At 38.7% G+C, this 16,226-nt stretch overlaps 1 protein-coding gene across 2 annotated transcripts in view; it reads left to right on the forward strand.

Annotated features, from left to right (window-relative positions):
- FAF1 (Fas associated factor 1) overlaps nt 1-16,226 on the forward strand; it is a 153,989-nt gene that overhangs the window by 115,155 nt on the left and 22,608 nt on the right. For both annotated transcript variants that reach the window (XM_063407099.1, XM_063407100.1), the window contains 2 exons: nt 7,294-7,430; nt 9,848-9,936. In XM_063407099.1, the coding sequence (XP_063263169.1) occupies nt 7,294-7,430; nt 9,848-9,936 (226 nt within the window). The remainder of the gene's footprint in view (nt 1-7,293; nt 7,431-9,847; nt 9,937-16,226) is intronic.

The raw sequence follows: 16,226 nt of genomic DNA on the forward strand, positions 1-16,226 counted from the left end.
CAATTTTCTCATAAATGAAATGAGGGTCCATCCTGAATGCTGTAGAACAAAACCAGCTCAAAAATCTTGTTTTTTCCTCAGCTTTCAATGTGTTTCTCAGCTGACTCTGATACAGGAATGTGCTTTAAAACCTACATTGCTGTAGAATAGCATGTTTCTTCTGGAATCTCTCAATCTTCAATATCCATTCCAACAGATTGAAGAGAGTCTGTAGGTAGGAGTAAAATTCTGTGTGAGCACTGGGCACCTGCCAGCAGTAGTGCAAGAGCATAAGCATTACTACTTTGGAAGTCAGATACTAAAAAATTTCTTTCTGAAGGCAGTCAGGACTGTTACTTTGTCAAAATGAGGGCAAAGTCTAGTTAATACAGTTGAGGGGAAGTTTTGTTTGGGCTTCCATGGGTTTTAATTGCTTCTGACATCAGGCTTGCAGTAAAGGGAGCAGTTACTTTGAGTAAATTCTGTGATTATGAATTTTTTCATTAATCATAATGAAATTATAATAAAGGGAAAATAAAATAGGTAGCCTTCATTCAGGAAAATTATGTGGTGCTTTTATAGTACTGTTAAGGGACATACATGAAATCTTTATCTCCTACAGTTCAGACTTCAGTTTAGGGAGCAACTCTGAAATATTCTTGCGATCTGTTCCTGTCAAAGGAGGAAAAAGGCCACAAAGCTACACATATATCTCTAACTTTAGCTCTTGTTGTATTCCACTCAGTTTGAGGTGAGTCATGAGCTTAAAAATCATTGTTTCTTTTCAATTGCTTGCAGTAAAGATTGCTACCATGCCCTTTCAGACAGGAGAAATTTGGGGGGAATGCTGGCAGTTTGACTGCAGTGGTGCTGACAGTTCTGGCCCTGCTTTGGGCCATCACTTGGGCTGAGCAATTCCTCAGGTTTCCAGAAGGATGCAGGGATAGGTAAGCAGGAGAGCCATGAGGAGCTCTAGTTCTGGCACTTTTTGTCTTCAGAGAGTCAATACCATTGTTCTAATAAGTCAATACCATTGTTCCAATACAGTTATGTGCATGAGAGTTGTATGTGTTTATGCAAACTCATGCCTAACTGGTTTTGTTAATTCATTAATGTGCATTAATATATTTGTATCCAGGAAAGATGTATAGTGTGTGATATATATACACACACATGCACACACATCTTATATTTGTATACACAGCTTTTACAAACACAGATAATGTGGAATATTAAGAGCTTTCCAGCACACACAGTGTTTGCCAAGCAAAGCCAAAACCATAAGACAGTGACTGAAAAATCTGTAGCAGCCTTTTAGCTTTTGATATCATTGCCCTTGGGCACCGTATTTCAAGGTGTTGCCAATTTTGCTCTGATGACAGGTACTTGTTAGCTTTAATGTTCAAATGATAGTTTTTCACTTTGCTTAAGCTTAGGAAAGAGTTAATTCACTGAAGTGCCTCTCAGCAGCAGGTTGTCTTCACCTGCAATTTCCGTCATCAAGTGATTAGCCATATTCACAGTTGCTGACCCTTAATTCTAACCTACTGAATGATGCATGCCTGGATGAAGACCAGTTGACCATATTACTCCAGCTCCCCAATCCCATTTGATCCTTCAGCAAATATATTGCAGGTGTGGGGTCTGGGAGGGTGGGAGGAGGAGAGTTAATTTCTCCTTGCCTCTTCAGGAGTGACCACAGATTCTGTATATGTTGCTTGCAAAACTGTTGGATGTGTTCTTTAGGCACTAAATCCTTAACAGGTTTCACAGAACAGTGTGAAAACCTTTTCTATTGTATTCTGCAATTTTTTTATTTAATTTACTTTAATAGCAATACAGTGCCAGTCAATAAAAACAGGTCAGAAGTCTAATTAATGTTTTAAAAATAAAGGTTCTCAAACACCCGGCGAGTTTGTCATTTTCTGTATGGTTTGTTTTGAGGAGGAAGAGGAAAGAAGGTGAGGAGGGAACCCTTCTGTTCCATGATTACATCCCACCCGCTCATTTTCTCCTTTTCTCCTTTGCTTTTGATTTTAGTGGCGGTCTTAACAGAATGTCAAGATCAATTTGCAGCATGGTTTAACTCAAGGTTTGCATTCTGCCAGCAGCGATTGTCCTAACGAACAATGCCATGTGTTCTTGTAACTTCAGAAGCTTTTAGAAGGCTCATGGCAAGGGCAGCATCTAATGACTTTATTAGTGTAGGGTTTCAAAATGGACTCGGTAATTGTTCGCATCTCTTTGTCATTTAGTCATAATTACTGCATGCTATTGTTCAGGGTTGCACTTGTGAATAGTTTCCTAATAGCACTAAAACGAAGGAAAAAAAGGAAAAGGATAAAAGGTGATTGTCTCTTTAGATGGAGAACAAAACAGCCTGTATATAGATGATGGTTAAACTGTTTATTATACACCCACCAGAAAAGGTAAACTATCTCTGCTTAAATATTTATGTGCTTCAAGGTATTTCATGTTAGTAATCTAAAAATGCCCAAATTTGGAAAACTAAAAATCAGCAGAGAATGCATTTTGATCCGGTCGTGATTAGGAAGATATAGATGTCTGTAATATCCAACTATAAATAGAAAGCAGCTTCTCTGATGTTATCAAGATTTTCAGTGCCTCAGTTTATATGCCTTTAGCAATATTTTAAGGTCATCTGACAAAAATAGTTATTAAACCCAAGGAATTAATTATACTGGTAGATTTGTAAGCATATTTTTAAGTGCCCACTCTAAAACAAAATCTCAAAGAATGTTCTATCCCACTACACTCAAACTACAACATAGTTGATGAGGCGTGTTCAACAGAAAAGGTGAAAAATTAAACTTCTTTGTGTCCTGTGCAAAAGAGGTGAAGGCAGAAGAACCTTTCTTCTTCAGAAGAAGAAAGGTGGTCAAGACACATTTGTTGGACTGTTTTAAGGAAGAATCTGGTTGTATTCTCTTGTTGCTTGGTTCTTCTGCTGTATTTGTGCAATCTTTCCTCCAGCTTGGAGACTCTCATTGTCCTTACAGAATCGTATTTTACTTGTGAGATTCTTTGATATGTGAAGATTAGTCTGAATTCTCCGACTTCTGATGTGCTTGTAGCTTCTCCCACTTTACCAACCTCTGTAAAGTAACTAAAGACACAGTCTGTTCTTATCTAGGCTAATATTAAATCTGGATATTAAATCTACCCGTGGCAAGCCTTAGATATTCCTTAGGAAATCATACAGTACATAACAGGTGATGATGTAAGTGCATCTTGTGTGTTCCATTCTTTGTGCAGTGTTCTAGCAAGGGGTCGAGGTATATTTTATTTATAATTTCACCAATGACTTTGCCCAGTGTCCAAGGATAGACTAACAGGTTCCTAGAGGGCTGTGGTTTAGACTGAATGGGGTTGTGAAGTATTTATCTAATCTGGTTGAACCTTTCAGGATGGGAGTCAGATCTTATGTGTTTTAGGAAGAGCTAGATAACCCACTCATGTAGGCTTTACTTTTATGTAAAGAGGTGGATAAAATCCTGCTTTTTAGCATCTGAATCTGAGGTTTAGCATGTGGATCCTGAAGATGATGCCCCATAATCATATTTAGGCTGCTGTACACATCTTTAAAACATGCCTTGTGTCTGCTGCTCCTTGTGGTTGAGTTACGACCATACCAATGTGGGTAAGGCAGTAACTCTGTACTACGGAGACCAAGATTATTTTAATATACCAATTCAGGACCTCAGCTTTTACTCTTTTAAAAATGTAAATGCCTAATACAAAAATGTTATTTTTACATTAACATTTTAATGAGTCTTATGTTGACTTTGCACGTTATATAATTATTTTTAAAAATCTGAAATATTGCATATTTAATATTCATAATTGTTTTCTTCATGCTCAACAAAGAAGTTACTTTTTTTCCCAACCCATTTCTGAAATGTTACAGGCTGTTTGGCTTTGGGAGTTATCTAGTCATAAATAAATCACACTTTTTTGGCCCAAAGTCATCCAGTTTGTGTTCTGTATTCTGTAGCTGGAGCTGCTGGTTTCATTGCTACTGAGTCATGAAAGAGATGGTACTGCTTGCCAGAACTGTTACTTCTCTTGATAAACTTTTCTCTTGTAACTTTTGAGATTATTTTTTAAAATGGATTTTTACTTCATAAAACGCTTTTTTGTCTTTCTCCTACTCCCTCCTTGAATATTTTTGTAATTTCAAAATAAAAGGACTAGTAGGGTGCTGTTTGCCCTCCCTTTTCTATTTCCACTGTTGGTTGGAGATCACAGTAATCCAATGCTGTGTAAAGCCCTTTTCCCTGGAGGGACATCTGTCTCTTTGATGGACTCCACAGGCACTTTTTTTGGCAGCTCCAGAGATGCCACTGAGAGCTCTGGCACACTTCTCTTTAGATGAAAGTAAGAAAATCCCTTGTAGGTGATGTACAGAGTAAGATACTGGTTATTGCACCAAGTTTTTTTGGTCCTGCTCACTTCTGACAGTAAATATTAGCACAGAGTGGAGGGTTTTTTCCTGGTTACGAATCTGAAAGTTAAAAGGTCTGCAAATACAAAATCAGTAAAGGCAGAAGAGGGGAAAAAAATAATTAATGGAAATCCAATTCCTGCCCATCTAGTAAAGTGAAAGGATGTGTTGAGACTAATTGCCACCGACCTGGCAAAGAGCAGCTCTGTGAGCTGAGTGGCCTCTGGTGAGCAGGACTTGTACAGTGGCAGTTTTGGGGATTGCTGCTGCCTCTCTGTTCAGTGTTCCATTCTTTGACCATCTCCACATACTTGTTGGCTTTACTGCTTTTTACTTCAGCAGACAAGTGGGATCTCACTTGGTCCCAGGGGGAGGGATGTGCTTTGATATCAGTGAGATGTTCTTGTGTGTCCTGAGGCCACACACTGATCACCACTGATCCTTCATCCCCCACGAGCATTCCCATCACAGCTGCCTGTGCTGTGCTCTGGACAGGGGTTATTCAGAGCTGGAAGTGCTGGGAGGAAGGGCTGTTTCTCATTCCTCCCCCAAGACAGGCTGTGGCTTTCACACCAGAGCTGGGACGAGCTGCTCTTGTCACTGCTCCGTGAGCGAGCTGAGCACGTTGTGACAGCAGCACAGGAAGGGAGGCAATGGTAAGAGCAGGACACTTGGCCCCAGTGGCTGTAAGAAGGGACACCATGAAGAAAAACCCACCATGAGGGGAGATGTTGGCATCTGGCATCTGTTCTGCTGCCACTCAACCAGGAAAGTGCCCTTACAGCAACCTGGCACAACAGGACATCTCCTGAAGCCAGGGAGCTGAAACCTGCCCCAGCCTGGAGGACAGAGGAGCCCGAGGTGTCGTAACTTGTTAGGTTCTATGTAGTCCTGCATAGAAAAATTCATCTCCCAGAAAAAAGTTATAAAATCTTCTTAATATACTTTAATACTTCATTTGGAATTCTCTGCATGCAAAACCTGTACCTATAAAAGCATATTTTGGGACTGAGTTATTGGTTGAATAAATACAAAATAGACTTTAAAAAAAATTAACAAATCAGCATCTTTGACTAGTACAACTAGTACTGTAGTTAAATATTTTGTTTTTCCATGAAACTTGAGTTTCATGTTGAACTTTTCTTCTGTGGTGTGTTGAAGCCTGTTAAACAGTTTTAATATACAAGTCTCAGGAATTCAGGTCAATTGTCCACTGTCTTTATTGCTTGCAGGAGTGAAATCTTGAACTCACGTAAGTCATTTTGCTGTGGAAGATCACCACTGACTTCTGTGAGGCCAACATTTCACTTACCTGTTCCCACCTTGAAAGGAAAACATCAAACCCCATTATTTATCTGAAGAGTTTGTATGTGCAGACTTTACAGATGCTGTTTTATCCTTACCAGATGTTAGGTGTCCATGTGGCTGTTTCTGATACAGCAGAGTTTGTTCACCTCTTTTGATGTCTTCTTTGTGTGTGATTGTTCTGAGCTGAAAAATACAGAGAATCAAGGAGTAACACTTATGGCTTTGAAATACTTGCTTGCCACCCCCACCCTTTGCTTTCCATCCAAATACAACTAAAGACAAATTCTCTCTGAGGAGAATATTTTTAGTACTTCAGGTGCCTTGAATAACCCCAATGCTGTCCTTGTCAGGCTTACCCATTTTTAGCCATTGTATTGGATAAAATTTATATATTGATTAAAAAAATCACAATTTTGAATCTTTTCAGTATCTTTGAGAAGAAATTACTTGGAGCACTTGACATTTTAATGCAGTTTGTCTTTTCAAATAGATTTGGCTTCTAATGCATGTGACAACGGGACTTTGCTCTTCAGTTAGAGCATACATTTCAGAGTAGTTGTTACCTAAAATATTATCATAAGGCATAAGAAAACACACGATTTAAGTTGCCTTTCATGAACATAATTAAGAATTAATAAGCCTGTACCACTGGCTAGTCCTCAGAATTTCCACTGTTTTGCCTTTTGTGACCTGTGTTATTAAAAGTCCATTATTTTTACAGACTTTATTAAATTGGATCTTATTAAAGCATTCTATATTTGCATTTGGTCTTTCATAATTCATTATTATTATGACATTTACTTTTTACCATCAGATCTGAAAACATATCATAAGCTACCCTTTTCTCTTGAAAGAAATGCTAATTTCAAACAGTCCTTTAATGGAAGAGAAAAGCTTTATCAGTTTTTTCATTTATTCAAGATCGTGTTAAGAATACTAATGTTAGACTTCTGTATGCTAATATCTAAGAGCTTTTTTTGGTCAAAAGCTTAGAATTATTGTTTTTTAGACCACACTGCTAAGTATGTCACTGGCAGGGCACTAGTACAAAAGAAAATACAATTCTGAAGTACCATGTTTTAATTCTGTGACTGATAAAACCAGTTTCTTGATCTTTCACTATTAAATTATGCTTTTGTATGAAATTTACTGTTTTAATACTTCACCATGTTTATTACATTGTTGCTCTACTTAGTTTCTCTTTAGAAGTTTTAAGCAATTGATTCAGCATGATTATTTTGGGGGGTAGTTTTGAATTGGGATCTTCACATAATGTAACAGGAAATGGAATTATCTGTGAAATAAATCACTGTCTCCAGCAGTTGTTAATTGTTTTAATTTAGACAACCTGGACCCTATCATGTTTGTAAATATTATAATAACTTAGTCATAAAAAGAGATAAAGAACTCTAGAACTGAATGCAGAACATGTTAAACAGTAGGTATTGTGCAGTTAAACTGCTACATTTAACATAATTATTATTTTAAACTTAACTTCAAAAAATCCTCTCCAATGTTGACTGTTTTTCTTCCCCCACAAGGTTTCTGACGATGTGCACTAGACATTTTGGGAGTGTCGTAGCCCAAACAATTCGAACTCAGAAGACAGACCAGTTTCCACTTTTCCTTATAATTATGGGAAAAAGATCATCTAATGAAGTGTTGAATGTAATACAAGGTACATTTCTTTATATTGCAAGTATTCCTTATGTGAGTATTGAAGCTGTTATAGGAGGTCTTTGCTAACTGTTTCTGTTTAAAGATGTCCAGAGTTTATTATACAAAATACACTTTAAGTTGCCAGGGTATAATTATCTACTACTCATAAATGTATTAATTAGCATGGAGATTGGAATTGCCATGACTGTAGTAGAATTATAGTTTATTTTTTTTTTAAGTGGAAGGTTAATTTCCTAAATAAGGAGCAACACTGTTTTCCAAATTTATATTCAGATACGTTCCTGATTTCCAAAAGATTTTGGCTGCAATTTTGCATAGTGCAAGAATGCATTTGGTTCTTTGTGTGCAGTTCCTTGTTAATACCTGGGCTCCTGTTGCTAATATTTGGAGTTCCTTTTTCAGACCTGCCTGCAGCATTGAGACCCCACATCAGATCAGGATTTAAGTTCCTAATATAATCTCACATAAATGAATGAAGCTTTCTGTTTTACATGAGCAGTTCTTCCTGGTGTAACCATTCCTCTGATTTCACTGACAGTGAGATCACTTAGATGTGGAGTGTTGCCCTCTGACTGCTGTTCTCAGTAACTCTTTAAATTAGAGCACATCAAAGAATGGCTGCCTCTCATTTCTTCTGCTTTCTCCACAAGTTTGTCTTCATGACATTGTGTCCTCATTTTTTTATTGCTTATGTCTAGCAATCTTTATTGTAATCTTGTTTTCCTGAGGAAATTCAGCCTCAGGAAATGCTGTCTTTTGCAGACAAGCATTGGTGTTTCTTTCTGCATCTGGGATTAATAATTTTCTGGAGGAATCTGCAGTGTTCCTTCCCGTGGACAAAATGCTTCATTTTTGCATGGATTTTGCCTCCTCAGTGCAAGCTGCAGCACAACACTAATTCTAGATATGAGTGCCTGTGACTTATAAAACCTGTTTCATGGGTTATTTCATAGAAATAGTCTTACAAATAGCTTAGTTTTCTGACTCTGCAGTACAGTTCAGAACCTTTGCCACCCCACTGGTAATGCTACTGACTTAAATTACTTAACTGCTTTAGCAACAATTCAAAGTCATAATGCATCTTTATATTGAAAATGAAAAATGATCCAGGTTATTTAATTGCATGCATTAAGTTGCAATGATTTGTCAGGTTTTCTGCAATCTTTTGCACTAAACTAAAACGATCACCTATTGTAGCCTTCCTTTAGTTTATCCTTTAACAAAACCCCCACAATCTCTGCTTGTTACTTTCCCAGGAATGGGGGCACTGGTATCTTTTAACAATACTGCCTCAATGAATGGTGGTCTCTGAAGTCCTGCGTGTTGTAGCATGTGGGATAACATTTTCTGCTAAGGTAGCAAATGTTAGACATGGGAACAATGAGGGCCTTTCAGGGCTGGGCAAGAAGGCATGTTGACAGAAGAGATACAACTATATAGAAACCTAAGACCCCAGTGGCATTTATTGAAATGCAGACTGTCTAAGTTTGCTTTTGATTTTTATTTTTTTTTTCCTGGGGTTGGAAACTATGGGGACAGTCTGGTTTTCTTTAGTGGTACTTGTTCTGCTGGGGTCCAACAGCTGTTTAGGCTGGCAGATGTTAAGACTTTATAGTTTTTGACCAGTTCTCATGGTTTAAGACCTTTTAGTGGCTTTAATGAGTAGTCTAGTCTTCAGTTTAGAAAGAGAAACCAAAGAATGCAACTTAGTAGGAAATTAAAGTAATCTTTCAGTCTTTATGAAGACTGGAGGCATGCTGGAAGGAAAACATGGAGAGGTATTGGTTTTCCTGTATATGTGCTCTATCTCATGATACACACATGGATGACATAATTTTCTACTTCATTAGCTTTGCAAGTTTTTTGAGAAGTAAATATATTGAAGAAAATATGGTATTTGAAGTTTTATTACTAGTTATACCCAAATAAAGTGTGCACACACATCCATTCAGTCATTCTATTCTGTTTTTTTCCATTGTTTTAAACCAATCCACTTGGATGCTGCTGCCAACATCCTACCTTTTGTTGCCTGACTAAGCAGTTGTTCCAGTCTCCCTGGGAATTCTAAAACTAAAATCAATTCCACATAAGAGAATCCCAGGTCTACTGCTTTCCTTTAACATCAATGACTAAAAGACAAAATAGAGTTAATTTATGCAAGCATAAAAGCAATTGTTCAGATTCGCAGCACCTGAAATTTTAACCTGTGATCAACCTTTGTAAAAATAATTTCAAGTTTTCAGTAAAAAGGTGAACTGAAAGCATTCTACTGAGATATTTGCATTTTCTACTCTTGTCTTTTTTTTTTTTTTTTTTTTCAGCCTGGCTATTTCTTATGGATTAATTCTAAAATGACTTCTTTTTTGTTTAATAACTTTAATGAAATGAAGTTCAGCTATCTTCCTTTGTTGCTAGGTAACACAACAGTGGATGAGCTAATGATGAGGCTGATGGCTGCGATGGAAATCTTCAGTGCCCAGCAGCAGGAAGACATAAAGGATGAGGTGAGCACTGAAAGTTGCTGCAGATACCTCCTGGCTTCCTCTGGTCACTGGGAATGTAAATGAACCAGATGTTTCTTTAGCCAGTGGAGTTGTTTTAGTGTCTCTTCATTGTCAGAAATTCAAAGTCTCCTTTGTGTGTTTGGGTCTCTCAGAACAACTCCTCCTTTTTGGTGTTGTCATTTTCAGTTTCTTTCCTTTTTCTGAACATTAGTCACCAGTGACTGTTTACATTATAGTGATATTATAGAGCTTAATATGCTCATAGAAGGAAAATTATCAGACTTTTTGCCACTGACCAGCTCTAAGCCATAGGTAGAAAACAAAAATAGATTAATATATCTTAGATGTATCTGTTTAGAAGGCAGCTGAAACCAACTTTAACCAGTACACCAGTACTGAACCAGCATTCAGAATGATGCAGAATGCATAAATGATGACAAGACTTCTCAAAACCAGTGTTTCAATTACACAGAAGCAGACACAGTGAGTTACACAGCTGAAAGATCTTTATCTGTTACTCTATAAATTGAGAGTGACATTTTGAAGTAATGAAGTACCTAGGAATTTATAATAAGAGGTGTGTTGCCATTCAAGATTATTCTCATTCTGTTGTATAGACATTGATTGACAATAATTCACTAAACACATTCTTCACATTTAATTCTTGTATCTCATTAGGACAAGATTTACTGACTGTAATATGAAGGCACATTATCTGCACAATATCTGTCATTCACTTTTTCTTCCTTATTTATGTTACCTGTAATTCATTGGTGAAGAAATTGACTTTAATTTTGTTAATACTGAACACAAATTTAAATATGAGGATTACAACAAAAATCCCAGGTACAATATAACTGAATTTTTAATTGCATTTTAACAGCAGTGTGTTGAGTGCAGGAGTTTTTTTTAATGCTTTAGTTAGAAGGTGAAATTTATATCACAGATGAGCTCCAAGAGAGGTTCAGAATTACAAACTGTCAGAGCTGATAAAAAGCAAGAAAACTGAGGGGAACAAAAGCATCTAAAGTCAGAGAGATAAGAGCAAACAAGAGATAGGAGAAGAAACTAGAAGTGATAGGATTGGCACAGGGTGAGGAACAGGGCACCAGACTGGATGCAGGACCAGGAGCTTGCTCCTCTCCTGGGCTGCTCTTCATCCTTCACTGGATGGCCAAGAGCAGTGACAGTGACAGTCCAGTCCCCACATGGGATTGTTGTGTCCTGGCTTCTTTCCCCAAGTGCTCTACCTATCTGAGGAGAATGGAAAATTGATTTTTATACATGTCTCTAAAAACTAGCTTTGTCCAAGTCTTCTTTTGTTTTTTGTCACTAGTCTAGTCTCTTGTTTTTCTGTCACTGAAAGCACCAGTGACATTTCTTCCCCAACAGGAGCTTTTTCTAACATACTTTGACATTCAGAAAACTGATGGAAAATTTCATAAACTTTGGGGGCAGCTTTCCAGACACTATGGGATCTATACACAAATAGGATATTTGCTTTCTCCTTGGCTCCACTCATTGCAAGCACACTGAAAAGCTGATCTCAGACACTTCTGCCTTTGAAGCAGGAAATTTTCAAAACAAAAAATAACCTTGCTTTATGAAATTACCATTCCAGAGAAGGGAGTATTTGACAAGCAGTCTGTACTCAATAGAGGGCTTCAGCCTGAAAACAAAATACTGCCTTTTTGTGGTTAGCTACATAACATGTAGCTTTCTTGTAAGCCTTGTACTTGACAACTTCAAGTGTTCAAACATCAACACCTTTTCTTTTTTAAGACCTTACTGCAGTTGGTGCAATTTTTTCCTAAATATTACAATAGCAAACAGGATACAGAGTCCGGTTTCTGTTACTGTTTTCTTAATAGCAACAATAAGTCATCGTAAAACCACAAGAAGATAAGCAGAAAATTCTTTTGTGCTTTAAAAAGAGAAGTCATCAAGTGCAGCATTGCTGTAAACAGAAGTGTGTGTGAGAGAGAACCAGAACTGGAAACATTTGAAAATGACAGCATGAAGTCAGCAAGGAGGGAGTTTATGCAGCTGAAATTCTCATGCACATGAAAGCTTCCAGCACAGCCATTGCATAACCCTGTTGGGCACAGCGTGTTTTGCAGTGCCCTCTGATGGTTGTTTGGGTACAGGAGGACTGGTCCCACTCCAGCTGCTGCTCCAGGTGTTCAGCTGCTGCTGGCTGTAGCTACAGGCAGCTCCCTGTCCCTGAGGGGATGTAGGTGGGATGCTCAGAACAGCATTACCAACTTACCTCACCTGAGTGATGTGAGCCACCTCATTAGCTGGTGGTAATAATAATGATATGTTTAGCTAAATCCTGTGCTTTTGTATCCATGTATTGGTAAAATTTACCAGTTTAGCCTCATAACATTTTAATGGGGTAAATCTCTTGCATATTTTTTAGTGCTAAAATAGCCGTCACTTAACTAGCAGTTGGATTTAATTTTTAGATTTGTGTTTTGTACTCCATTAAGCTTTTTCTACATAATCTCTGCAGAAATACCTGAAAAACATTGGGATGCACGTGTGTACTCATAGTAGCCCAACATGCCTGTCCTGGTGTGTAACTTCTGCACCTGTTTTCTCTCCCAGGTTTTCTTAAAGGGAGACCAACCTGCTGTCCCAGTTTTTTCCCTGCCTCTCCAGGGTTCTGGGTCAGTCATGAGTTGTTGCTGTGTTGACAAGATGACATTTTGGAAACCCCCTGCCTCCTTTGGACTGTGCTGTTGATGTGCCATTGTACATAGATAGTACATACATACATTGTTCATACAGTCTGGGTGTCCTGCTGTCTGCTTTTATAATTTTGCTCAAAAAATTGCTGTAAGAACAAGCCACAGATAGCAAATTGGATTAGCAGCACACTGGTGTGCTCCCATGGCTCTCCTGATAAGAAGTGGCCAATGGATAATTCAGTTGTGGGTTCAGTGACCATCACCAGTGAAGCCACTTGGCCAGGACACAGTCCCACCTTTCCCAGTACAGTCAGGTCTGAAGTCCAACCTCACACTGTGTATGCAGAGTTGTTCTGCACCTGCACTGATGATTCCATGCATCTGATGGACACACTTCCTTTTCTAATCATGTTTCCTCCCCTGGTCACCACTACAGGAGTTGACACCTCAGTTACTGCTCAGGCAGTGGGGTTGGGGGTTTTACAGGGTGGTAATAAATGTCATTAAAGAGTTTCTCCTGTAAGCAAGAGGGGGTATCTCAGAGCAGGGATAAGCAGCCTCTGCCACTGTTAGTCAAGGTGTGCACTGAGATTTTTCAGGTGCTGACTTTGAAAAGAGCGTGTAGTATCAGTTCCTCTTGAGTATCAGTTCCTCTTAAGTGTCGATGCCTGGTGCTGGGCTTAGGAAAACAAATAATAGTTGTAAAGTATTCCACGCCCTGGAATGTCCATTTTTAAACACCCTGTGAGCTTGCTTGCTTTAATTGGATAGTTAAATAATCATCTCAGTGTGGCGTGATGGGCCCGAATAGATCCGAGTTAGTTCCTTTGTGAGATTAATGTGAAGAGATCTGTGATTAAATCCTGGCATTACTGCACAGCACACCTGTTCTGGGCCCATCCTCAGCATTTTTTCTTCATTGCCTGAGGAGGAGGCTTCTCAAAGGATTACAGTAACACTTTTTGACAAGCTTATACAGGGCGGAGTTTCCATGTAATGACAGGGCTCATTTGATGATGCCTCAGTAATGCATTTTTTATTTTTGCTGTCAACATTTATTACTGTAGAAGCATTGACTGTTACACAGCTGGTCCAACTTGTCCACATTTAAGTAACAGTAGGTCTCTGGTCGTGTTTATCTTTGTCGTTATGCAACACTGGCGCTCCTGCTCTTGGATTAGACTTCAAGGTGGAATTCTAATACCCACAGTTGCTTCAGACACCTTCTTGTTTTTACAAATACCAATTAAAACCTTTCATTCACTTTAAACTGTCTGCCAGCACACTGGTCTGTAGTGTAAAGAGAGACACTTGAGAATTTTTAAACTGAAAAAACTGCTGTAAACAGAGTCTGAAGATAAGCTGTAGAAAACTGTAGGCCTGCGGAGTCACCACCTTTCCTCTCTGGTCTTGGGTGGCATCTCTTATCTAGGTACTTGAGGAAAACATAGGTCCTTCCTCACCAATATCTGGATGAGGATTTAAAAACACCTGAAGGAAAACCAAAACTCCAGAACAGCAGCATAAATTCTTTTTCCTCTTTTCTCTGCTACAGTGCTTTCAGGCTTTAGTGGCCAAGTGATATTTTTATAACTGTGCTTTGAGAAGCCTGGTATCACCGTGTCTTTTCCTCCTTTTCTGCCTCACTGCTGTCAAATGCAGGGGAAGTGCTTCCATCAGCTCTGCAAGAGACCTCAGAAATTTCTGCTAGGGACTGAAGCTCACATGTAAATCAGTAGAAATCTGAATACCTTGGCAATCTGTGTTCCATCTAACACTGTCATGTGTATCATGGTGTATAGTGTTTGCACAACAAGAGATTATGAGAATACAGAAAATTCATTAAATTCCAAAGCCCAAAAGCATTATGGCGATGACAGCCACCTAGCAAAGATTGGCATTTAACCCTTCAAAAAATCTAATTAGCACATTTACTAATTATTACTAGTTATAACTAATTAAACTACAGTAATCAAAATTTATTTGATTGAATTTTCCGATTTTGTGTTTGTGATATGATAGCAGCCCAAACAATGGGCTTCCTGTTGAGCTCTTGGCCACACAAACCCTGGTGGGTGCAAGTGCTGCCTTCAAGAGTTCTCAACAGGGTTAGAGCTTTGGCAAAGTGCAAGGCAATGGCAGAGGAAAGAAAGGAGATAAAATCTCTTTAGTCCCTGGTGCTTTTAGGCTGTACATGTTGGTGGCTCCAGTCACTGAATGTTCAGCCCAGCTGGGCAGATGTAGCAGGACTGGCTGGCTCTTTTCCCACAGAAAGGCACTGCAGGACTCCTTGAAGGTTTGGGGGTTGATTTTCCTCATGTCACTTGAGTTAATTCCCAAAAATCAGTATCTGGAACTGAGCTTTCAGCCCTCAGTGTGGGCAGGCAGGGTCCTGTGGTGGTTCTGTGCTGTTCTGCCCCTCACCCTGCCCCATCCTGCCTCCTCCCATGGTTCTGTCACCCCTAAAGCTTTGTCCTCATCGTTCCCATACACCCAACACACTCTGTGTACACTTCTTCTTCCCATATATTCCCCATCACGTATGTTTAAGTTATACAATGTGCAAGTCTGTCATCTTAGTGAGTCAAATTAATGCCTTTCTTGCACTGGTTTGTTTGGATAAAGGGGTGTTTCTCTTTAACGCTCCCGTGAATAGCCTTAAGCATTTGCAGATTTTAATTTCAGGAGTGGTTCAGTGAAATGAACTGTCTTTCAGATAGGCAGTCAGCATTTGTAAATACACTTTTTTTTCCTTTTTTTTCTTTCTTTCTTGTAATAGATTTTACTCACTGGTGCTCTGAGAAATGTCTTCTGCTCCTGGTTGTCTTCTCAAGTTCTGTCTCGTTCGATTTAACTTCACAGTTAAACTGGTCCCAAAGGGCAATGGGGAATAATATAACACAGCTTCCTGAGACAACTCAGGTGCAAAGCTGATTCCTGGGTTAAATCATTAAATCCTACTTTCAGAAATGACAATAATAAATAGGAAAAAAAGGCCCAGAAGGGCCAATGCTGACTTTTCCAGCAAAATATCCCATTCAAAAAGCCAAATATTTTTAACTTGTAGAACTTACTGTCATAAATTCAATCAAGAACCCCTCTTTGTCCATCATCCTGCATCTGAAAATGCCTGTTACCAGGTATTTCAGGATTAACTTCAACAAATGTTTTAGGAAATAATTATATGAGAGAGTTATCCTAAATTTCTTCTTAATCTTATCTGTCAATTTTTCTTAGTCTTGATGCACTGGATATTATTCAGGAGAAGGTTTTCTCTGGTCAATTGTAGCTACCTCATAAGTGTTTGATATTTTTGGGTTGACTGCATCTCTAAGAAGCAGAATAGCAAAGAAGAGTCATAGCTGAAGAGCACATTCTGTGAATAAAAGCAATTTTTTTCAAATTTCCAACCTTCCATGGAATGTATGTTCTCCCATTGGTCTCGCTGTCAAATCAGGAAAGCAGAAATCTGACTTCTCCCCATTTTAGGTGCAAAGAAGTGCTGTCCCCTTGTCTCAAGCCCCAAACCCTTGGGATGTGCATGGTTTACATTCACACCAGCCTTCAGTCACTGCTGTGGAATTCACAAATGCTGTG

This window comes from Prinia subflava, chromosome 10, assembly GCF_021018805.1.
Source record: "Prinia subflava isolate CZ2003 ecotype Zambia chromosome 10, Cam_Psub_1.2, whole genome shotgun sequence".
In the NCBI taxonomy this organism is placed as follows: domain Eukaryota; kingdom Metazoa; phylum Chordata; class Aves; order Passeriformes; family Cisticolidae; genus Prinia; species Prinia subflava.